The sequence below is a fragment of the Aedes albopictus genome, chromosome 2 (genome assembly GCF_035046485.1).
Source record: "Aedes albopictus strain Foshan chromosome 2, AalbF5, whole genome shotgun sequence".
In the NCBI taxonomy this organism is placed as follows: domain Eukaryota; kingdom Metazoa; phylum Arthropoda; class Insecta; order Diptera; family Culicidae; genus Aedes; species Aedes albopictus.
The window spans coordinates 241727616-241752952 of record NC_085137.1 but is presented as its reverse complement, the minus strand read 5'-3'; the positions used below and the strand labels follow the sequence as shown (position 1 = coordinate 241752952).

The window sequence follows — 25337 nt, the reverse complement described above, 5'->3', positions numbered from 1 at the left end:
AAATTCATCTTGGTTACGGAAAGTGCTGCTGGCTCGTTTGATTACTGAACACTAGCGAACCTGGTGGTGGAAGGGAAGCTTTTGTGCACAGTGAACATACAAAATTCATTCCAATCAAGTCCAATTCAATTGCACACCTTCCTACTCGAAATTTCAAGCTTGTTGGAAAATGGGTATAGGCAGGGTTGTTACAACTACGCGGATTTCGCGATTTTCGCGGATTTGGCGCGGATTTACCCATAGAATTTGGCCCTCGCGCGGATTTGGCGCGGAAATGGTTTTGGCTGATTTGCACAGTGTAGTTGAATTATTTTATTGTTCGAAAAACTTTCACTTCCTTTAGATCTTTGGCAATATTTTTCAATAATACCGGTCGTACTTGGTTGTCTGAAGTTGCATTCTGGGGAACATGTGTCTGACGAATGGAGGGCTGAATAAAATTGATTTTTGACAGCTTGTCAAACCACCTTTGATTAGTAATCAGTCAAAATTTCAGCTTAGGGTCTGCGTCAATTGGCGAATTAAAATTAATTTTCACTTAAACTTGACAGTTCGATGATTATTTCCTTAGGAAAACTGTCAAGTTTAAGTGTTGAACTGTCAAATTTAAGTAAAAATTAATTTTAATTCGCCAATTGACACAGACCCTTAGAGCACCTTTACCGGTGCGCGACTAAACTAAATTACATAGCGCAGTATCATAGCGCTATACCTTATCGGGGACTACTAACCGGGCTAGTAAAATAGCAGCGAGGCTTTCGGGAAACATCGAGCGCACAAATTTAGGCGCCCGATAGTTGCGCAGGAAACGATTGCTATTTCATATATGTCAAAAGTGTTGTGTTGTTTTTTATTTGTTTGTTTCGAATAAAACGCACCAGTGGTAAGCAACAAATTTTGTAAACACTTGCAGTTAGAGAAAATCTGCTGCGAATATAACAAGCGAAAATGTCCAATTCCCCCTCAAGAAATTCCTCCGGGGAACCCTACAGCATTTTCTCCTTTGATTCCTCAATAAACTCCTGGAATTTCTTCAGGCATCCCTCCGGAGATTAATATAGAAATCGGTTCGGGTATTTCTCTTGGGATTCCTCCAGGAATTCTTCCAGAGATTCCTGTAGCAATTGTTCCTGTGATTCATTAAGGAACTTCTCCGGGAATTTCTTCAGAAATTTATTTTATAATATTTCTACGATTCTTCCTGTAATTTATTCTGTCATTCCTGCAAGAGTTCGTACAGGAATTCCTCCGAAATTTTTTCCAGCAATTCTTCCAGTTATTCCTACGGGGATTATTGCAGGAAATCCTCCAGGATTGCTCAAGAATTTATCCGGAGATTAATCCGGAAGTTCCTCCGGAAGTTTCATATAAAATTTCTGTGGAGATTCCTCCTAGAATTCCTTTAAAGATTCCCCTAGAAATTCATCCGGAAATTCCTCAGGTGAATTCCCGAGGAATTCCCGGAGGAATTTCACTAAGGATTCCCTGGAGAAATGCCTGGAGCAATCCTCAGGGAATAGCCGGAAGGAATTCCTGGAAAAAATCCACGGAGGAATTTCCTGAAGGAACATCCGAGTAAATTTCTGAATGAACCCCCGGAGGAATTTCTGGAGAAATTCCTAATGGAATTCCTGGAGAAATTATTGGAAAAATTCCCGGAGGAATCCTCGGCGGAATTCCTAGAGGAATTCTTGGAGGAATCCTCGGTGAAATTCCTGGAGGAATCCTAGGAGGAATTCCCGGAGGAACTCCTGAAGGAATTCCCGGAGGAACTCCTGAAGGAATTCTCGGAAGAATTCCTGAAGGAATTCTCGGAAGAATTCCTGAAGGAATTCTCGGAAGAATTCCTGAAGGAATTCTCAGAGGAATCCCCGGAGGAATTCCTGGAGGAATTCCTGAAGGTATTCCCGGAGAAATTCCTGAAGGAAATTATTGGAAAAATTCCCGGAGGAATCCTCGGCGGAATTCCTAGAGGAATTCTTGGAGGAATCCTCGGTGAAATTCCTGGAGGAATCCTAGGAGGAATTCCCGGAGGAACTCCTGAAGGAATTCCCGGAGGAACTCCTGAAGGAATTCTCGGAAGAATTCCTGAAGGAATTCTCGGAAGAATTCCTGAAGGAATTCTCGGAAGAATTCCTGAAGGAATTCTCAGAGGAATCCCGGAGGAATTCCTGGAGGAACTCCTGAAGGAATTCCCGGAGGCATTCCCGGAGGGATTCCCGGAGAAATTCCTGGAGGAATTCCCGGAGAAATTCCTGGAGGAATTCCCGGAGAAATTCCTGGAGGAATTCCCGGAGGAATTCCTGAAGGAATTCCCGGAGGAATTCCTGAAGGAATTCCCGGAGGAATTCCTGAAGGAATTCCCGGAGGAATTCCCGGAGGAATTTTCGGAGGAATTTCCGGAGGAATCCCGAAAATAAATTCCAGTAGAAATTTTAGGTAAAATCCCGGAAGGGATTCCTGGGGAATATGTATTGCTCGAGGATACTCAGTAAAAATTCATGCTAGAATTTCAGAGGGAATTCCTGGGGAATCCCAGAAGAAATTCTTTCATAATATGTTTCCAAAATATTTCGTTTATACCGCAACAGTATTTGGCAACGACCGGTACGCAATCCGGTAACTAAATATAGCAGCGACCGGTGTGGAAATGAGTAACTATACTAAAATGACAACTCTGTGGGCAATCATTTTACTCGCCCAGATAGTAGCCCCCGGTAAACTTGCTCTTAGTACAGCATTCCGTTCGGCTGATAAATTTTTAAAAGTTTCAGAGTGTTGGATCAAAGCAATCAATGGATTTACACGTCAACTGAATAATACCCTAAACACGAATTAACAACCATCATAGCAGTCTTTGCTCCACTATATAAGCAGAGCTATCTGCACTGGTTGATTCATTCTAAATTTGGCTTCCAATAAAGCAACTACTAGAACTACAAGAAAAGCATTTTCATTCCGGAAGTTACCGGACATTACACAGAGCGAGACTCCGAAAAGTCGAGTTCAGCATGCAATTCAATACGAAATTGATCTAGAGCTTTATAAACCGATCCAGATCAATTATGTCCATGAAGTAAATTATCGGAACAATCAGGCTTATTCTGCGCGGCGTGTGGGATGAGACGTACGGTTTCGTTTCACGTGACGTGAGACGACTAATGTAAATCAAATGGGGCGAGTCGACTTTTGTCACCTCATTCGACTCGTCTCACCTCACACGCCGCGCAGAATAAGCCTGAATAAATGTCATTTTGCACAAATATGTTTACAACATGTTCAACTCTCCTAATATGTTAAGCTAGGTGCACATTTATGACGGAGTGCACGTTCAGCAAGTTTGTCTGGGTCAAATTGACCCAAAAATCCTACTAGTTCGCTTGTGGTACACAACGTGTGCGTGGTGTCGTTGAAGGTGGCCTTAGACGCAACAGCTCGAGGGTTAATGAAAATCCAAGGAATTATCAAAGATCTTCTTCAGTGTGCATCTCCTGAATTCAACTAAGGGTCAAAACTTAAGGCATTTTTAGTTAAATTGAGGAAAACTCTTTAAAATCTTTTTTTTCTGAAGGATTTAGGTTTGTTACATATGTGCATCTATTAGAAGCTGTTAGTGCTTGAAAAACTTTCAGAGTGATCTGCAATATATTTTCCGAGATCATGTCCAGAAATTCTCCGGATAAATCCGTTCCAGGAGAAACTTTCAAAAATGCCTATTCATCACTGCAAGAATTACTAGTGAAAACTGTGGAGAAACAATCTCAGGGAACCTTTGCAGGCGTCTTAGGAAAAATTGCTGGAGGAATTCTTGGAGAACCCCTAGAAAATCGAGGAAACTTTCTGAAGAAAGCTCAAACTAATTTGCTAAAGAAAATCTTGAAAGGACTCAAGCAAGTAAATCTCGAAAAAAGTCGAACAATGTTCGAGGTTTTCTCTGAGGTTTTTTTTTTCAGGTAGGGAATCGCGCTACTTGGGCGGTGGCTTCTATATTCGTCTGTTTTCCACTATAACTCAGTCAATCTTGAACCAATTGACACAATTCTTGGAATGCGGTGAGATAGGTATAGTATCTACCCGTGTACAAAATTTCAAGTCAATCGGTTCAAAATTGACCGAGTTACAGTGGAAAACAGACGAAAATAACAGACGAAGAAAACCACCGCCCAAGTAGCGCGATACCCTATTCTGCTCCCGCTCGTATAACATTTGTAACGGCGATTTATACAGTTTTACATAGCAAACGAGTTTTCTAATTTGAAATGCCATTTTCTCATTTCCTATTTTTTACAGATGGTTGTTATACCAGTGGGGGCAATCTTCTCCCTGGAGAATTCCTATGTAAAAATTATTTCAAGAATGTCTTACTGGAAATTTCCAGGCATAACTCAAAAAATTATTGAAGTTATCTTCTAAGAATTCCTCCAGAGTATCCTCAAAATCATGCTCATTTCAAAATGTCTTCTAATATTTAGTATAGAGCACTATCTTTAAAAAAAATAAGGTATCTTTCAAGAACTGGTTCAATTCCGGTTTGTTTTCTTTGTTTTTCAACGCTTTTCTTTAATATTTTTCCAGATCCTTCTAAAATTTCTCCAGGATTTCTAGGATTTTGCTCTAGAACCCAGTAGGCTTTGGCATGTTTTATTCTTTAGGATTTTGTTCGACGGGTTCGTACAGCTATATATCTCCCAGAAAGCCTGGTTGATTGCCTGACTGTATAATCAAGATGAGTCGCGATGATTAACGAATTGAAAGTTCGATTTTTGCTCAACACGCTCCATTCCAGTTGAAAGTGCCTTTTTCAATAGAGTAAAATAGAAAAAATAAACGTAAATTTAACATTCTCGCGGATTCGGCGCGAATTCATTTCCATAATCGCGCGGATTTGGCGCGGATTTCACTTTTGCTCGCGCGGATTTGGCGCGGATTTTTTTCCGCCTTTCTTGTAACAACCCTGTATAGGTTATGTGAGGAACGGTATAGTTTTAATTTAAGTATCATGACATGACTGAAATACTTTTGGTTGTTTGGTGTTGTTGTTTGGTTAGCCACAAATATCCTGTAATTTTAGATGAGGTAAGTATCTTGGTGAAATGTTCAGTACACATTTTTCGTAAAATCTGATTTAGTCAGTTGTTGTAGCATTTAGTAAGGCAGTTAGACGGTTAGCATGTTTTATTTTTCAAGTTGATTTGTAAAGTTGATTTTTTACTTTTCTTAATTTGAATGAACTTCGGACTAATGCAACGTAGGTGAAGAATTCATGTAAATAAATGCACTGTAGTAAAACAATCAAATAAAGCTGGCAACACTGTCAAAATAAGAAAAAAATAGAAAAGATTAGCTTAAGATATTTATCCTTGAAATTATCGTTTAGCGCAAAAAAAAACTTAGTAGATTTGCCAGTGTTTCTAAAGTTTAGTTGCTTTGAGCCTGCATTTATGTAAAGTTTACACTTCAAAGCATAGGCATTCAAAACAGTAATACCTTGCATTAATAATAACATTTTCTTTCCAGAACCGCCGATTACCGGGCTGCGCATAAGACTGTGACGAAAGTGTCGTCGACGACAGGATGTGTAATATAAATATGTAGCGCCATTTTTTTTTTCTTTTTAAAGCCCTTTCACACAAACACACGCGTGTAGTTCAATGCTTCATATTTTAAGAACTAGGTATTTCATTTTGAAGGAAAACAGATCTACAATCTATGATGTAATATTTATTCGAACTGAAACCCTGCCGCTTTCAAATCTCCGTTTTTTATCCAAACGATGAAGAGTGAATGAGAACCCAATACAATCGAAGATAACACAGCCATATCCGTGAGACAAACCAAATAATGATCATTAGTAAATTTTACATTTTGAAGCTATTTCCAGGGTGCGGCTTATGTTTCGAGAGTTGTTCAAAATTGGAATTCACATGTGCACTTCTAGATTCAAATTCCATAAAATTGAAAAAAAAAACACATGTACCTAAGACTCATATTTGCATAGTAACTGAAAAATCAACTCCAAAGCTGTGCAAACAGATTGAAAATTAACAAAGTTTTAAGAAAGTAGAAGTCAAATATTATTAATATTAATCGAAAATCCAACTTTAAGACGCTTGCGCCATATCTAATTCTTAATGTTTCTGGCTCCAACTATGCCATTTTGGTCTAAAACAACAAACGAAATAGAAGCCGCTTCCTATTGAACTTTTTTTTTCAGGTCAACTTTTTGTTTTTATCTATCCTTGTAAAAAATATGAAACAAACAGTTCGATAAAACTGATCGTGGCCTTACCGTACCACAATTTGGTCCTACCCGTATGAGACATATTCCAATCACTATAACAAATATCAAAACATAACTTGTATATCTTATGAAACAATCCTTATGTATATATAGTACTATTACTGTAAATAAACGCCAATCGCATCGCGCTCTATCGGGGTGATGTCCCCTGTTTGATGAAAACAATCGTCCAGTAGACGTTGTTTGTTGAATGAACGCTTATTCAACTTATTAAGCATCTATTCAACCAATGTCTCTGTCGGCCGTTTAGCGTAACTGTTAAATTTGCTTGTTACTAATACTACACGCCGGTGATTTGCCTTTGCTTTTCAGCAATGGAGAAACAGAAATCAACTATTGCATTTTTTTAAATATCGTGATACGCTTAACGAACATACGGAAGCTTGCGAGGAGACGCCCACTTCTCCATGACTACGATCCCAATGTTGAACCAACACACACACCAACACGGAATGCTTTTCAAACGCAAACGAAGAAAAAGTGGCTGTGATGAAAACACGAAACTGAGACACTAATCTAAATAAAAACACACAATACAATCGGAAGTTAGGGGATCCGGATCCGGGGTTGGGGAGCGCCAGGACAATAAAACTAAATTAGAAAACAATTGTAATTGCTTTACAATTGGGATCTTTTGATTCCGCAGTGCCGGAAATGTTGACATTCATGCAAACGTGATTGTAGTGCTTTCGTTCGCCTACTAGGTGCTTTAGGGTGGCGCTATGCCCCGCGCGTTCAGTTAGCCCTGTCCGTTAAACAATCTTAAAGACAATTAAATGTTAGAGAATAAACCAATCGTCTGTAGAGAAGCTAACTACTGCATTGAACCAACAATAAATTATGTCATTTTATATGGAACACAAACACAACTACAACGTAGAGAATAAAAACAAGTCAACAGCAAAGCCTTGGCGATAAAAACAAATAAAACAATAGAGAAATTATGTATCATACGTAGAGACCCAGCTGTACAGTAAAAAGTGTAACGATAATAACAATCGAAATCAGAAATCGTTATTTAAGTATTATATTTTATGCGTATGATGCGTAACGCAGAATGCGGAATAAGTTTTATAAAGAAAACCTGAAAACTATTGATCTTTGCTTTGTATTACTCTTAGATGACAATCCATGATCAGAGACGAATATCTACAAATAGCGTGAAAACACACATCCTTATTCCACTGTGGACATACAAAAGCCTAACAACATATAAAGTTTTGGTACATACGATCGGTCTACGTAGTGATTCCAGATCAGGAGGGTGTTCTAACATCCTTGCCCTGATTGAAACCAACAGAAAACTCAATGTTAACAAGAAATACTATGCCACCCAGGAGGAGATTCCTCATCAAATCTTCCGATCCGTCTTAGTGTTTCACGCATCATTTGGTCGGATCCAGAGGCACGCTCTTCTCCATCGTTTGGCCATGCAGTTAGTCTTAAATGAGAGTCTAATAGAGATATGGAAGAAGATAATTTGTGTGCGTGAGATCCGTGTCTAGAGCGAACCATATGATAACTTTAGATTACATTTTCCCTCCTTGTATTAGCCACCTCTTCTTCGTACCTTACCTTAGCGGTCAGAATAAGGCCTCAGTCTCCTCTGCTGTACGTACGAGTCGTCTCCATTCTACTCGAATCCAGTTCCGCACTCTGCGGATCGTCTAGCACTTGATCGACCCATCTAGCTCGCTGCGCACCACGTTCTCTTGTGCCGATCGGATGACTCTCGAGAACCATTTTGAGTCGGGTTGCTATCCGACATCCTGATGACGTGACCCGCTCACGATTTTCGCAGTGCACGGAACTACAAATCAACCCAAATTTAAGTTGTTTTGACGCAATCCCGGTCTTCCGTGGAATAACTCAAATTTGCGTCAAACAGCGAAAGTGGTGAGTGAGTAGTTCTCGTTTGAGAGCGGCAAAAAAATTAACCCACTGGTAAGTTATTTTCACCCAACGGAGGCCTCAAATGACGCAAATTTGGGTTAACTCAAGAAAACCCAAATTTGGCTTCTTCCACGGAAGAGCAGCGGATGCGTCGGTGCTTCTCTCTTTGTTTTCGACAACATTGCGGTGGGGCGAGGGAGAAAACAACCCAACTTTGAGTTAAAACTAAAAGCAGTTTAGCCAAATTTGAGTTTTTAAAACTTATTCTTTGGGTTTTAATATTTTTCCGTGTGTGGAGGATGGTTGGTACTCTCAGCAGCTGATGCAGCTCGTGGTTCATTCGCCTCCTCCAAGTCTTCCAAGGTTTTCCATCTGCACTCCGCCGTAGATGGTACGCAACACCTTCCGTTTGAAAACTCCAAGGGCGCGTTGGTCTTCTGCACGTAGAGTCCATGCTTCGTGCCCATAGAGGACTGCGGTCTAATCAGCGTTTTGTAGATAGTTAACCTCGTGTGACGGCAAACTTTATTCGACCGTTGAGTTCTGCGGAGTCCAAAGTAAGCTCGATTTCCTGCAACAATGCGTCTCTGAATATCTCTGCTGCTTTCGTTGTCGGTGGCCACGGCTTCCCTGAAATCCATTGCTATCATGTAAGGTACCCCGGGGCAAGTGGGACCTAAAAAAATGCTAATTTGGTTTTGTCATGCCAAAAATTTCAGAACACATTTTTTTTAATGATTCCAATGAACCCAAAAGACGTTGTTGGTATATTTGTACTTATTAACGTGCATTAAAACTGTTTCAAAATGTTTACATTTCATATATTATGCATATAATGAAAAGTGTAGCAGATCTTCATTTGCTGCATTTCACGGGGCAAGTGGGACCTATTCAGAGTTTTTGTTCAAAGGGCTTAATATAAGTTGCAACAGATAAGGTAACATAAATCATAAATCCCTATTATATGAATGACTATGTTTAGAGATAAAAATAAAAAGAGGTTTGAGGTATCGAGCATAAATTACGTAACACATGAAAAATCACTGGGGAAAAAAACTTGAATCAACTCTAGCAGCTCATGCAAAATAATTTGATTTTTTTTATACAAAAAGCGCCGTAAAGTGAAGAGACAGAAGATTTCGAAACTTGGTCTCTATATACATAGTTGATGAATCTCGCCAAAAGTAAATCTGGTGTTTCGAGATTTTCAGTAATATCTTCTCCCTTACATAATCTTACGATCATTATATGATGTTTTTATTAAATCATGAATTTTGAAAAGGTAATTTCCCTATTTTATTTTTTTATGGACGGTTCAAGGGGAATGACATATCCTTTTCTAACTGGAAAATTCGCCTTTATCCGTTCCTAACCGTCTCTAACCAATGCTAACTGAGCAGCAGTTAGTGTCATTTCCCCTGGGACGGTTCCTGAATGCTCAAAAGAATTCATTATACAGCGTAAAGTGGAAAAATAATGGAAGATATTTAGAGAAAAACATAAAAAATTCATGCTTTTGGTTTTTTTTTTTCGTTTTACCCAAGAATGGTAATTAACAAGAATTTTATCATCTAAATAGAGGTAATAAAGTATAATTCAACAGTAGATTACTTAAGACGTAAATTTTTATTGACTTTCGTGCTAATTTCATCTTAGGCTGGACAAGGCGAGATGAACCCATAAAATTGTGTTTGTTGATTCTCATAGGTCCGACTTACCCCAGATAGCGAAATGCAATGGGGCAAGTGAGAACAGTAAACTAAAGGTAATAAATAAAAATAAAATACAGCTTTTTCGCTTGAAATCATTTGCAAGAACTCCAAATACTATCCTGAAACCAAAAAAGTATTAGTAGAATGACAAATCTATTTTTAAACGACGAATGTAGTAGAGCACGTCAATCTCACCTAGTGAATTGAAAATTACTTATAAACAACAATAATGTATATGGTCTCTCGATGGATGAAACAATAACATTTTTTGTATTTAAAGTATCCGTAGGTGTGATACCTATGTTTTTCATGGAGAATGTTAGTCTTAAAAATAAATAATAAAAAAAACCAGCTGTAGGTCTCACTTGCCCCCGATTCTCACTTGCCCGGGGTACCTTACTTTGTCTTCGACACATTAATGACTAATCCGATTTGCCTGGCTTTATTCTTTCGTTGGATGTACGTTTCCGCCATCGTCTCAAATTTGCGAGCTATAATATCAATATCATCAGCGAAACTAAGTAGCTGAACGGACTTCGTGAAAATCGTTCCACTCGTGTTTATTCCCGCTCTCTTTATTACATCCTCTAAAGCATAGCTTCCCAACCTTCGTTTCGCGATCCTTCAACCGCTTGCATGCACGCTTCGATTGTTTTACGAAAAGCGCAGTGACGACGAACTAGGGGGTCGCGAGAGCCAAGGTTGAGAACCGTGGCTCTAAAGCAATGTTAAACAGCAAGCACGAAAGATTGGAAGGGACTCGAGAGTGTCCCTGATACTTGAACTACGCACATCACTCGATCCATCGTCGCCTTGATCAATCGTATGAGTTTATCCGGGAATCTGTATTCGTACATAATCTGCCATAGCTGGCCTCGATCGATTGTATCATACGCCGATTTAAAATCGGAAGAACAAGTGATATGTGGGCGAGTTTGTAACATCGTCGTACTCTGTCCTGTAGACGTATCGCTCAGCGGATGGAAAACAGCAGATCGGCATAGAGGCCAGAGGATGCGTTGAGATTACAGAATTACAGAACAAGTGATGTGTGGGCACGTTGTGTTCGCGGCATTTCTGCAATGCTCGGCAGATGGCGAAAATCTGCTTCGTTGTAGCGCGTACACCCATGAATTCAGCCTGATATTGCCCCACGAACTTTCTTGCAATCGGTGATAGACGGCGGCATACAATTTGAGAGAGTACCTTGTAGGCAGCGCTCAGTAGTGTGATCGCGCGATAGTTCCCGCCATCCAACTTGTCGCCCATTTTGTAGATGGGACACACCTTCCATCCACTCCTTCGGTAATACTTCCTCCTCCCAAATCTTGGTAATGACCCAGTGTAGTGCTCTCACGAGTGCTTCTCTACCGTATTTTAGAACCTCCACCTCAATCTCTTGGAGGGTACGGGCTGGAATTCTTTCGCTCCCTTGTGGAAAGATTCCCGTGATTGTTTCGGCACATGTCAGCTTGTGACACAAAGCCTCTGCGCGAGCGGTTCAGCTTCTCGTATAATTTCCGTGTGTCCTTAGCGCGGTACAGCTCTTCCATCGCTTCGCGATCTCGTTCTTCCTGCTGGCACTTCTTCCCCCGGAAGACTGAGTTCTGTCTGTTCAGCGCCTGTCTATAACGTGCGTCATTTGCCCTCGTACGATGTTGCAACATTCTCGCCCATGCTGTATTGTCGTCGCGGTTGAAACCCGAAGTTTCCCCACGCCCGACAATCGAATTTTCTCAAAATTCATACGTGAAACCTAACGTACGTCCCGACGCAAACCCGACGTACGTCCGACACACGGTTTAGGAGAAACATTGATTTTCGCGTGTCAAAAATTCCGATTTTCAACTGCACGAACAATATTTTACTCGTTTTTCAACTGTTCACATTTGCCGTCGTACCAGTCGCTTCTGTGATTCGGAGTCGCGAAGCCTAGTGCTGCGAGGTACTACCTATGACGGATCGGATATTCCTCGAGCCATCTTCTAGTGTAGCTGCGCCAAGCTGCTCCTCCGTTGGTAGCGCCACTGCTAGCTGCTGCGCGTAGTCTTGAGTCTACGTTCCGCAGCCGCTCTCGCTTGAGCCACGGCGTTCGACTTCGACACGTGGTAATAACCGTCCAAAGTTTTGAGCGCATGCATACAGCGACTAGGTAGTGATCCGCGGTATATTCGGACATTGATTATTTATATTCGAGAAGAATTTACCGTCGATTAGAACGTGGTCGATTTGGTTTTTAACAAAGGCAACAGCAGCGACATTCGTCCTCAATGGTTCATTCACTCTATTGCTTTTCCACACTTTCTGTCCAGTCCAGCAAAGTTCCTGCAACGCCACGATGTTGAATCATGTGTTGAATTTGTGTTGGGAATGTATTGACTGGTTTTGTTGAATATGATACACCGCGCGGCCTTTGTAATGTTCCAAACGCGCATTTGCACGAAATTCCACGCGGCAATTCCTTTTGGAAAGGAACAGCCGCACTCGAGGAAAGGCCGCAATATTATCTCTCATAAGAATGGAGTAAAAGGGGAGTAAAAACGCGGCTTTTCCTTTCCTCAGGGATTTGCCGCGTGTACTTTCGGGCAAATGCGCTAATAATTCGTCGTAGACTATCCTGTCACATCCTTCGAAAACCAAGTAAATTGCTATTCCATGTTCCAAGTTTTGAATTGTATTCGCGTGGGTCTTTGCTGATTGTATCAAGTCGTATTTTCACCTATGTTATTTGTAATGGGGATTTTTACGGTCTGACTTATTGGGCATACGCCAACACTCCTGTCTCGTCGGAGGGCCATCGTGCCAGTTTTGTTTAGTGTCCCAACCAAGACGGGGACAACCACGCTGATGCGGATACCACACCACCTTGAATCTGGCTGGGCGTGATGCAGCCGCTGGATGCCAGAGCAGGTGCTGTTTGAGCCGCACCTCCTTAATGAGAAGATCGTTTCCAGCTGTCTTATTGTTATGCAGTTGCTTGATATCATCCTTAACTTTCCTCAACGTGGGAATAGGAAGCAATCAGTGAAGTACTAGATTGAAAGTAGTGAGCTTGATTTTTGTATGGTGAGATGATCAATTCTCCGTTTCTGCAATGAAATGGTGTAAACAGCGTGGGTTATATGATTTCTTGCCTATTTTGATGCTGTTTGAGCAAAACTTTGGGTAACTGTGTTGTTGAAGTTGCATGAAATAAATAATACAAAACTTTCAATCTAGTACTTCACTGATTGCTTCCTATAGGACAGATCGGTGAAGTACTAGATTTGTAGTAATGAGCTGAATTTTAGTATGGTGAGAAGGCCAATTCTCCGTTTCTGCAATGAAATGGTGCAAAAAGCGTGGGTATAGGACAGATCGGTGAAGTACTAGATGTGTAGTAATGAGCTGAATTTTAGTATGATGAGAAGGTCAATTCTCAATTTCTGCAATGAAATGATGCAAAAAGCGTGGGTATTATGATTCCTTGCCTAATTTGATGCTGTTTGAGCAAAACTTTGGGCAACAGTGTTGTTGTTTTCTCCATTTCTTGCAACATAAACAACATAGTTATCCAAAGTTTTGCTCAAGCAGCATCAAATTAGGCAAGGAATCATAATACCCACGCTTTTTGCACCATTTCATTGCAGAAACGGAGAATTGACCTTCTCACCATACAAAAATTCAGCTCATTACTGTAGAGTAGATGTGACGCTCAAGCGTAACAATAGCGTGCTCGAATACAGAGGGTAGTCAGACGTTTATGTACTTGGGGATATGTAGAGAGAAAGAGGCAATAAAGAGTCAGTTGATTGTTACACACCAAGCGACGTGGTTGACTTTGATTCGTCCGAAGACACTACAGTTTCTGGCGAGAGGATTAAAATTACTCGGCTAGTTCGGCGGGTTGTGAAGTGCTACAAATTATTTTTATCGGTCGTTTTAATAAGTGTGGAAGGTGAGTCCATTTGGATGAAATAAAAATATGCTCCGAATCTGTTGAGGATAACAGAGTGAAAAAGGGCACAGGTCGTGATTTCTTTGGGCTAACCAAAATGGCGGGGATGAGTGCTGGTTTCATATCTGGAGTCGAAGTGCAAATAGAAACGGAAAATGTGGGGTCGAAAAATATAGAGAATATTTCGAGTTGCGAATCCTGATCAGTGCATGATGAAGATAATTGGAAAATTGGGAGAAAAATCATGATACCAGGGAAATGGAATAAAAAGTGCAAATATGCTTTGAGTGTCTCTCTAAATAGCGTGTGGATTTGAAAAAAAAGTAAATGGGAAAACCGGTGCCACATGGTGGAATTTGTGTAGATGACCGTGGCCATAGCTGCTCACCACGTGTGTATGGTAGAATAAAACAACGGTGTGTTGGTGACAGGTAAGTCAATTGGAATATTATATTATATGTATGGGGAGAGCGGACCGCTACGCAACTGGGTGCGAATGAGAGAGGCAACACAGTGCCACAAACTTAGTAGGCAAAAGTCGGGAACGCAACTGTGTGCGAAATAGACTGCCGCTTGGTGGTCAGCTTCAGCAACATAATACATATGGGTCATTCCGCGCCAAGTGACCGACCGCTTGCAATCGACCATCACGGATTTGAACCAAATTTGGCTGAAACATTTGTTAAGATTGTAAAAGAAAAAATCCAAATTTTGGTGCCGATCGGATCACCCCTCGGCCCGTGGCAGCACCCCTCGTTTTGGCCGATATGAAAATTATCCTCTCTTTCTTTTATTTTTATCATTGAAACGATTGCACATACACATTTTCGACCTTCGGCTTTTTTAAAGGAAATCGTTCAGGGAATCCAGAAAAAATATATTCTTTTTGATACAGTGTTGCCAGATATCATATTTTTCAATTTTAAAACTAAAAATCATTTTTTCTCAAAATACGTATATTTTGATTTTAAAAATTTTGATTCCATCGTGTTTATCAGACGTTTTTCGATCGAAAAAGCTTAACTCCCCAAGGTAATTTGCGTCGTTCCTGAGATATAGCGTTTTTAAGAAAAAATATTCATTTTTTTCATATAAAGTATCATATAAAATCAGGTGCAGTTTATAAATTTCGTAAAAAAAACATTGTTCGATGCCATATAAAGACGTTTTGTGCTGATTTGAACAATATCGAGTATGAAAAGGATTTAAAAAAATTGTGACAGTGTTGCCAGTTTACCTTTTTTATTATAACATGAAACCTAACCTGTGTTCGACAATGTACAGGTTATTCTGAAAAATTGCACCATGTGTGCTGCAAGATGTGTGAGCAAGATAAAAACAATACACATCTTCTCTAACGACCTTGTTGTAGTCCTTTTCGTCACAGACAAACAGACGTAACATCTAGAATAATTTTCGTGATAATTCATCGCCTAGTTCACACTACCATCAACTGGTGGAAATGTTTCACGATACACTGCATTGTGCAATATCGTCAACAGAAGGCACTAGTGTGAAACGCCAAACGCTTAGAAAAACGATGCGCGCACCTCTGGTTGTGAAAGCTACAACTATAAAGGTTTAATAAAATCGTTAAAACCGTGGTCGATGGAAATTTCTCCAATTTTACGTCTGTTTGTCTGTGTTTTCTTGTTTATGGTCCTATCTGACAAAATGATCCGATAATTGGCAGTTATTGTTAGTTTGATAGTTAGCAATAAAAAAATTGGTTTATTGGAAAAGATGAGGATAAATTGTTAAAATATAAAATGTATCTATTGTGAAATTCATTTCAATGTCATTTTATTCATTTCAACGATGTTGTAGATGGAAGTGTTGCCACACATGTCATTTTTATTGTAAACATCTAATTTACACGAAAGCTTTCGTAAATAGATAAAACAAAATAAAAATAAATGATTTCTGTTTTTTTATACATATCGAGCACATTTGGCAACACTGCATGAGTATGAGCATAGATGGCAACACAATTCATGATATATACATATGATACATTTTTTTAGTTCAACAGGTTATGCTAGTCCATTACGATAGACTCATAATTGATGAACTGGCAACACTGTCACATTTTTTCAATCCTTATTATACTTGAAATTGTTCATATCAACACAAAACGTCTTTATACTGCATCGAACAATTTTTTTTTTGCGATTTATAAACTGCACCTGATTTTATATGACACTTTATATGAAAAAAATGAATATTTTTTCTTCAAAACGCTATATCTGAGGAACCACGCAAATTATCTTGGGGAGTTAAGCTTTTTCGATCGAAAAACGTCTGATAAACACGATGGAATCAAAATTTTTAAAATCAAAATATACGTATTTTGAGAAAAATCGATTTTTAGTTTTAAAATTGAAAAATATGATATCTGGCAACACTGTATCAAAAAAATATATTTTTTTCTGGATTTCTTGAACGATTTCCTTTAAAAAAGCCGAAGGTCGAAAATGTGTATGTGCAATCGTTTCAATGATAAAAATAAAAGAAAGAGAGGATAATTTTCATATCGGCCAAAACAAGGGGTGCTGCCACGGGCCGAGGGGTGATCCGATCGGCACCAAAATTTGGATTTTTTCTTTTTCCATCTAAACAAATGTTTCAACCAAATTTGGTTCAAATCCGTGATGGTCGGTTGCAAGTTTTCACATTTTCTCGGTCACTTCATATGGAATGACCCATATATCATTATATGGAGTTCGCAACTGTGTGCGAGGGGTTTGGCAACTGGGTGCCACGCGGTAAATGTCTGTTTTAATTGGGATCGCAGGCAAGAGGGAAGGCAACTGTGTGCCAAGCGCATGATAACATAAGAACAAGAAAATTGCAACTGTGTGCGGATACAGCAGCGACGGTGTATATAGAGTAAAGATTGGTAATGAATTTCGCAACTGGGTGCGACGTGGGAGGGAAGTGACACGATGGTTAGGAACATTGATTGCAACTGTGTGCGTGACTAAAACAACTTTGTTCTACTCGGATTATGCAATGAATACATGTACAATCGGAAAAAAGATGCGGAAAGTAGTCGAATGAACTGAAAGTACAGGGATGCCAGATTGTTGGTGAATAACATGCGCAGAATGTTCTAGTTGGTTTTTGGAAACGATACGGGAAATGTAAATAAATTGAAACAAATATATATACAAAATAATTCAAATTGAGATTTTTCCTTAATTATATAAGAAATATTTAGGGGCACAATATTATTTGCACGATTCCAGGTATGAACTCAGCAAAACAGAAACAAAAAAAATGTGGGAGTATAAACCAGGTTATTTTATTCTCGACTTTTAGAATGGATTCGTTCCGGAGGATCAAACCGTTCGAAATGGGGGCTGATCGGTCGCAATTGCCAACCGAGTGGCAGAAATGGAAAAGAGAGCTTGAGCGTTATTTCGATGCAACTGGGTTATCTTCTCAGTGGGAAAAGCGATCGATGCTTTTGCATCTGGCAGGGCCCGAGATACAGGAAATTTTTGACCACTTGCCAGGAGTCGATGAAATCCCGCAAGTCTTGATCGATCCTCCGTATTATGACGTGGCAATCCAGAAGTTGGACGAACACTTTGAACCGATGCGCAGGAAAAATTATGAGAGGCATCTGTTCAGGCAAATACTGCAAAAGTCGGAAGAGAGGTTTGCTGATTTTGTTCTTCGCTTACGTATTCAGGCTAAGCGTTGTGAATTCGACAAGTACGATGCCAGAGAGGTTGAGGAAAGGATTATTGAACAAATTGTGGAGGGATGTAGATCAACAGAGTTACGGCGCAATATCTTGGCCAAAGATTTGAGACTAGAAGACATCATAACGCTTGGGACTACATTGGCGGATGTGCAGGAACAGATGAAGCATCTGGATCGCAATGATGCGAAGCCGTCAAGCGGAGGAGGCAATCATTTTGGGGTGAATCCAGTGTTCAAAAAGGCACCGGCATCCAGATGGAACACCACTGGAATCCAACGTGATAGAAATCCTCACAGTTGGGTCCCGGCAGCAAAATCGTTCAACTCAACGGACCGGAAATGCTTTGCTTGCGGATATAGAGGTCATCTGAAGGGAGATTCTACTTGTCGGGCAAAAGGTGCCAAATGTCTGAAGTGCGGGCAGCTGGGACATTTTATGAATCGGTGCTTGAAGCGCATCAACCAGCCGGATATGACAATTGAGAAACCAAAACGAATCCGATTGGTTGCAGAGGAGGAAGAACCGAAGGAAGGGAACATCTTTTTCGCTATGGGGAATAACTTGTTCGAATTCATGGTGGGTGGTGTGAAAATCCCCATGATCATAGATTCCGGGGCGGCTGCGAATCTTATCGACAAAGCTACATGGGAACGAGTTCGGAAGACAGGAATGAAGATTAAAGAATATTGGGCGAAACCGGACAAGAATTTGCTTGCGTACGCTACGAAGGAACCGATGGAAATTGTGGGTATGTTCACGGCCGAAGTCCAAGCGGGTTCGATTAAGACGGATGCTAAATTCTACATCGTCGAACACGGACAGCACTGTTTGCTGGGAGACAGCACAGCAAAGGAGCTGAAAGTGCTAAGAGTCGGATTTGATATTGGATCAGTTGGAACGGCCAAAGACGTATTCCCAAAAATAAAAGGAGTTCTAGTTGAGATCCCGATCAACAGGAAGGTTCAACCAGTGCAGCAGGCGTATCGCCGAGCGCCAATTCCCTTGGAAGAACGGATTTTTGAGAAGCTGCAGTATCTTTTGGAAAAGGACATAATTGAGAAAGTAGAAGGCCCATCAGTGTGGGTGTCACCACTGGTTCCCATTCTGAAGGAGTCGGGAGATGTCAGGCTATGTGTGGACATGCGGCAAGCGAATCGGGGTGTGCTTCGAGAACATCATCCGTTCCCGCTGATCGAAGAACTGCTCGGAAGGGTAAATGGAGCGGTGAAATTTTCAAAGGTTGATGTTAAGGACGCTTATCATCAGCTAGAATTGTCGGAAGATTCGCGGGTGATCACTACGTTTATAACGAAGTACGGCTTGTTTAGGTACAGTTGTTGATCATTTTTAGTTTGCTTGATTTATATTACGAATGTTGAAATAAATGCTTCTGGTTTCTTTATTATTTTGTATTCATTATCCAGATATAAACGCCTAATGTTCGGTATTAGTTGTGCGCCTGAGATCTTCCAGAAAGTCATGGACACGATTGTGGCAGGTCTGGAAGGAGTCATTGTTTATTTGGACGACGCGATGGTTTTCGGTAGAACACCACACGAGCATGACCAAAGGCTTAAGGCGTTGCTTGCTCGTTTCGAAGAATACGGGGTCTTACTGAACAAGGAAAAGTGTTCATTCAATGTGGACAGCCTGGAGTTTCTTGGCCATCGATTAACCCCGGAAGGCATCAAACCAACGGACAGTCGAGTTACATCAATAACTAAGTTTCGAGAGCCTGAGAATGTAGGAGAGTTGAGAAGTTTTTTGGGTTTGGTGACCTATGTTGGTCGATTTATACCACATCTGGCCACCAGAACCGATCCACTCCGAGCTTTATTGCGGACTGGAAATAAGTTTGTTTGGTCAGCGAAGGAACAGGCAGCGTTCGATGAGATCAAAGCAGCGGTTTCCGACATCAATAATCTTGGGTTTTTCGATCCTCAGGATCTCAGTATACTTGTCACTGATGCTAGTCCATCCGGACTTGGAGCGGTCTTGCTTCAAGAAGATGCAAAAGGAGAAAGGAGAATTATTGCATATGCGAGCAAGTCTTTATCCGAATTGGAACGAAAATACTTCCAGACCGAACGGGAAGCTCTTGGTCTAGTTTGGGGCGTAGAACATTTTCGTCTCTACCTAGTTGGAACCAAGTTTAAATTGGTGACAGACTGCAAACCCTTGCAATTTTTGTTCAGTCGTCGTTCTAAGCCCTGTGCACGGATAGAACGTTGGGTACTTCGGCTACAGTCTTTCGATTACGAGGTGGTTTACGAACCTGGAATTACTAACCTAGCGGATGCTCTATCGAGACTTTCACCGTCGGAACCCAAAAGCTTTGATGACGAAGGAGAAGAATATATTCAGTTGATCATAAAATCGCCAGCTCCAATAGCAGTGGCTCCAGAGGAGATCGTCTCAGAATCGCAAAAAGATGAACAAATCAAGGAGGTGATTAAAGCGCTGAATAACGGTAGTTGGGCGGATTTTTCCAAGGAGTTCAAGCCGTATGCTGCAGAGTTATACCAGTCAGCAGGAGTATTGCTGCGAGGTGATCGGATTGTCATTCCAAAATCGTTACGCCAACGTGTTTTGGAGCTTGGCCATGAAGGCCATCCCGGTATAGTAGTTATGAAGCGACGGTTACGGCAGAAGGTGTGGTGGCCAGGACTGGATTCGGAAGTAGAACAACTGGTGAAACGCTGTAAGGAATGCCTACTTGTATCATCAGCAGGACCTCCAGAACCACTAGTGCGAACGAAGATGCCGGACAAGCCATGGGTGCACATTGCGATAGATTTTATGGGGCCGCTTCCTTCAGGCCACAACCTGCTGGTTATGGTGGACTACTTCAGTCGATTTGTAGAGGTTGCCATCATGAAGGAAATAACAGCGAAACTAACGGTACAGGCACTGCATGAATGCTTCTGTCGTTATGGCATACCAGAGTCCATCAAATCGGACAACGGTCCACAGTTTACGAGTGATGTACTGCACGAGTTTTGCAAAGAATATGGAATTGAACTACGGAAGACAACACCCTATTGGCCGCAAGCGAACGGGGAAGTAGAGAGAGCCAATCGTGCTCTAAAGAAACGGTTACAGATAAGCCAGGAGACAGCAGGAGCCGATTGGAAATGGGATCTAAGAATGTACATTCTTATGTATAATTCTACACCCCACTCAACAACTGGAGTAGCACCATCCTTACTGATGTTTGGAAGAGTTTTGCGTGACAAATTACCGGCAGTTCCACTCACGGGTTTGAAGTTAGTTGAGGACGTCCAAGATCGGGACCGCGAAAAAAAGGAAAAGGAAGCGAAATACGCGGATATACGACGACGAGCGAAACCGAACGCGCTCAAAGAGGGGGACGTAGTATTGGCGAAGAGAATAACGAAAGACAACAAACTCGCAACTAACTTCAGTCCGGAAGAGTTAATCGTATTGCAACGCAAGGGAGCGGACGTTACACTACATTCTAACGAAACCGGAAGAACGTTCCATCGAAACGTCTCGCAATTGAAACGAATGGAAGTTGGATCAAGGGACAACCCGACAGGTTCAGAAATCCTTGAACACATCCCGAAGCTACATCCAGAAACTTCAACTTCAGCAGAATTGCCAGATTCGTCAGCAGGTGTGACGTCGACGGGAAGACCTCGCCGTGAAAGCAAGCAACCGCAATACTTGAGTGACTATAGATTGGGGACAGTTACAGACTATCCAGAAAGGGGGGAGATGTAGAGTAGATGTGACGCTCAAGCGTAACAATAGCGTGCTCGAATACAGAGGGTAGTCAGACGTTTATGTACTTGGGGATATGTAGAGAGAAAGAGGCAATAAAGAGTCAGTTGATTGTTACACACCAAGCGACGTGGTTGACTTTGATTCGTCCGAAGACACTACAATTACTACAAATCTAGTACTACACCGAACGTGCCCCATTATGATTCCTTGCCTAATTTGATGCTGTTTGAGCAAAACTTTGGGTAACTGTGTTGTTGAAGTTGCATGAAATAAATAATACAAAACTTTCAATCTAGTACTTCACTGATTGCTTCCTATAGGACAGGTCGGTGAAGTACTAGATTTGTAGTAATGAGCTGAATTTTAGTATGGTGAGAAGGCCAATTCTCCGTTTCTGCAATGAAATGGTGCAAAAAGCGTGGGTATTATGATTCCTTGCCTAATTTGATGCTGTTTGAGCAAAACTTTGGGCAACAGTGTTGTTGTTTTCTTCATTTCTTGCAACATAAACAACATAGTTATCCAAAGTTTTGCTCAAACAGCATCAAATTAGGCAAAAAATCATAATATCCACGCTTTTTGTACCATTTTATTGCAGAAACGGATAATTGACCTTCTCACCATACAAAAATTCAGCTCATTACTACAAATCTAGTACTACACCGAACGTGCCCCATTGGCTTGTTGGGGCTTTCTGCTGTACTGACGTAGTCATTTCTCCAGCTGCCTTGGTGTATGCGCTCCCCACACCATTCAGGTGCTCATCGTAGTGCTGCTACCAGCTTCTATCAGTTTACATCCGTCCGTCAAAAGAATCCTGTCCTTATCGCTGCATAGGTATTTCGATCCGCGACACGAAGACGTTGCGGGATGTGTTTGCTTCTGGTAGAACTTCTGTGTTTCTTGTGAATGGCATGGCAATTTCATTTCCTCGCACTCCGCTTCTTAAAGCCGTCATTTTTCGTCCGAAAGAGGCGGGTCTGCTGTGTTTATCTTCTATTTGTTTCGCTTTACATTCTGGCGGATTGCATGCTCCTTTTGCACTCCTTTTCTTCGTTCCATCGACTTAATTTTACGTGACCAATGGTTCTCTGGTCTGCGTTGTTTATGGGTGTTTTAACTGTACAGCAATCCTCTAGAGGGGTTACATGAAGCTCGCGCTTATCTGTAAACGTTGGCTGATTCGATATTCGATTGCTTCAGTTGCTCTAGGTTGAACCGTGTTGGTCGTCGGTACCGTACATTGTTGATGATGGAGAGTTTTGGCCGCAGTTTGATCACCGCCAGGAAGTAAAAGTGGTAGGGTAAAAGGGTATAATACGCCCCACCGGGGCAAAACGCCCCCTTCATTTTCTAGCGATTCAAGCGCTTTTTGCATGCGGGATCGATTGGAAATCTTAAATATTGATGATTAATTGCCATTAAGCTGATCCGTTAGTTGATTGGTATAGAAAAGCAATAAAAATATCAAAAAGTCTGAAATCGAAGCTTTTGGCGTAATATTTCACCTCTTGCAAGCTGGCTTCATTGTAAACGAAGCTAGTTCTGTTCGTTTATGTTACTTTGCAACTTTTATGCAGTTAAACACTTGTTAAAAGGCCCTCCTAGGATAAGCATGTGGTAGAATTATCCCCTGGTACAGTTTGTTTTGATAAGGTAAATTTTGGAACGTTTTCGGAAAACGTTTCAAAGCTTCCATTGCCGTCCCTCCAACAGAGATGGCATGCTCCTCAGTGCGAAACGTGAGAAGAGAAAACGTACACTCTACACACGACTTTCAACGAGAGCGAGGGTGAACTACGCAACTTTTTTCACACACAAACCAGCCGCTCACTCTCTGGCATCCATCGCGGCACCCTCAAAATGAGTGCTCAAACAAATGTTGGAACAAACATGTTTTTCAGTTTCTGCGTGCACATTTTGTGCGCGCAGAAAATGTGCACACAAAAATTCGTGTTGAGAGCGCACTCAGTCGTGCTTCCAGTGCAATAATGTGTGTACTACAGGAGTATGAAAGTACTTGCTTGTCTAAGATATCACATAAATTACAGACAAATAGATGTGACACTAACGAAATTTCAATCTCATATATCTCATGATCCTGATTACATAGAAAGTTGGTGTCTTCGGCAAAGTTGTTTGGCTGGTCAAGGACTAACCGATAATAAGTTTTAAGATTCAAAATTCCACCGCTAGGTGGCGCTAGTGAGCTAACAAATTTTGTTTTTCATAAATATCAGGAAAATTTGCAAAAAAATGCAACTAGCGCCGCCTAGCTGCAAAAACTTGAACCAAACGGTAATTATTCTGAAAGCCCTTGATCTACCAAACAAAAGTGCCGAGGACACCATCTTTCTACAAAATGAGGAGGATGCTGAGATATGCGAAATTTAAAATTTGTTTGCTCTCTAGCGACACCTAGCGGTGGAATTTTGAATCTTAAGTCTTATTATCGGTTAGCCCTTGACCAGCCAAACAACTTTGCCGAAGACACCAACTCTCTAAGTAATCAGGATCATGAGATATATGAGATTGAAAATTCGCTAATGTCACATCTACTTGTCTGTGATTTATGTGATATCTTAGACAAGCAGATGCAACACTGACAAAATTTCCATTCCATATATCTCAGGATCCTGATTACTTAGAGAGTTGGTTTCTTCGGCAAAATTGTTCAGCTGGTCAAGGGCTTTCAGAATATGGGCCGTGTGATTCGTGATTTCAACGCTAGGCGGCGCTAGATAGCGTACAAATTTTACATTTCACATATCTCAGCAGTCTGATTCTTTAGAAAGATGGTGTCTTCGGCAAAATTGTTTGGTAGATCAAAGGCTTTCAGAATAATTATCGTTTGGTTCAAGTTTCTGCAGCTAGGCGGCGCTAGTTGCAATTTTTTGCAAATTTTCCTGATATATATGAAAAACAAAATTTGTTAGCTCACTAGCACCACCTGTTGGTGGAATTTGGAACCAAAATATTCATCAACTGTAAGTCCTTGACCAGCTTAAGACGTCTGCTTGTCTCTGATATCACAGGATTTGATACCCCTTAGCGGGTTTTGGACTCACTGGCATGCTTTCGGTTCACCAAATGCTCAAGCAACATTGACCCCTTTGAACACACTGCGTGTGCACTGAGTTCTGTTTTTTCTGCGTGCGCGCAGAAATTGCGCACTGGGATTATGACTTGCGGGCTCTCATTGCTCTCACGCAGCACTCTAATCACCCGCACAAAAACTCTGCGTGAGAGAAATTATGTACATTTTATTGCGCGTTTTTTCTCTTTCTCTTTTGTAAGGTAAATGAAACTGAGAAGTTCAGTGAAAGATGAGCGTAAATGGGCACAATTTCTGCGTGACATGCCATCCCTGCCCTCCAAAGGTAAAGTTCTCATGCAACACTTCACTGACTTTAGAAACAACGATTCGCAGTGGACAATAGATGGAATAAGGCGCCAATTTTAGATATATTGCCATTTCTGCTTAGAGCGGGCATAATATACCTGTTTACCCCAGAAGTCGATGATAGCGCCACGATAGGTCCTGACATCGATGACGTTGGAAAAGTATCGTTCATCAATTGGAACGTGGTCGATTTGCGATTCTGTCTGCTGTGGTGATCTGCGTCTGAGTTAGAAAAAGGTGCTACGTATGGCCATGTTCTTGGAGGGGGGAGGGGGGGTCCAAATTTATTAGTCGTAGATTGTTTCCGTCGTTAGTTAGTTTGGTAGGCGCTTTCCAATTGTCGGTCTGAAATCTTCATCCTGACCTCCCTGAGCGTTAAGGTCTCCAATGATGGTGTTGACGTCGTGGCATTGGCAGCGATCGTACTTGCGTTCGAGTTGCTAGTAGAATGCGTCTTTGTCATCACGAACTGGCACGCATTAAAAATCTCGATAATAAAGATTTAAAAAGATTAAAAAAAGCTTCCCTATGTTCACCAAAAAGAACCAGGAAGAAATTGGTACCTATCGCTTCAAGAGCCGCATTTGCGTTAGGGATATGATGTTATCACATGTCTAGAATTATAATACTCA

The 25337-nt window shown here is 41.1% G+C and overlaps 2 protein-coding genes across 6 annotated transcripts in view; both read left to right on the top strand.

Annotated features, from left to right (window-relative positions):
* Positions 1–7396, top strand: part of LOC109622866 (phospholipid-transporting ATPase VD) — a 252076-nt gene extending 244680 nt beyond the window's left edge. For all 5 annotated transcript variants that reach the window (XM_062851414.1, XM_062851416.1, XM_062851413.1 and 2 more), the window contains one exon: positions 5518–7396. Coding sequence is in view for 2 of the 5 variants with exons in the window: in XM_062851416.1 (XP_062707400.1) it covers positions 5518–5587 (70 nt within the window). In the remaining 3 variants the exon portion in view is untranslated. The remainder of the gene's footprint in view (positions 1–5517) is intronic.
* Positions 7397–17165: 9769 nt separating this feature from the next.
* LOC134286416 (uncharacterized protein K02A2.6-like) lies at positions 17166–21299 on the top strand. Its single transcript, XM_062848026.1, has 2 exons — positions 17166–18883; positions 18980–21299. The coding sequence occupies exons 1-2, from the start codon at positions 17166–17168 to the stop codon at positions 21297–21299; spliced, it is 4038 nt and encodes a 1345-aa protein (XP_062704010.1).
* The last annotated feature ends 4038 nt before the right edge of the window (positions 21300–25337 follow it).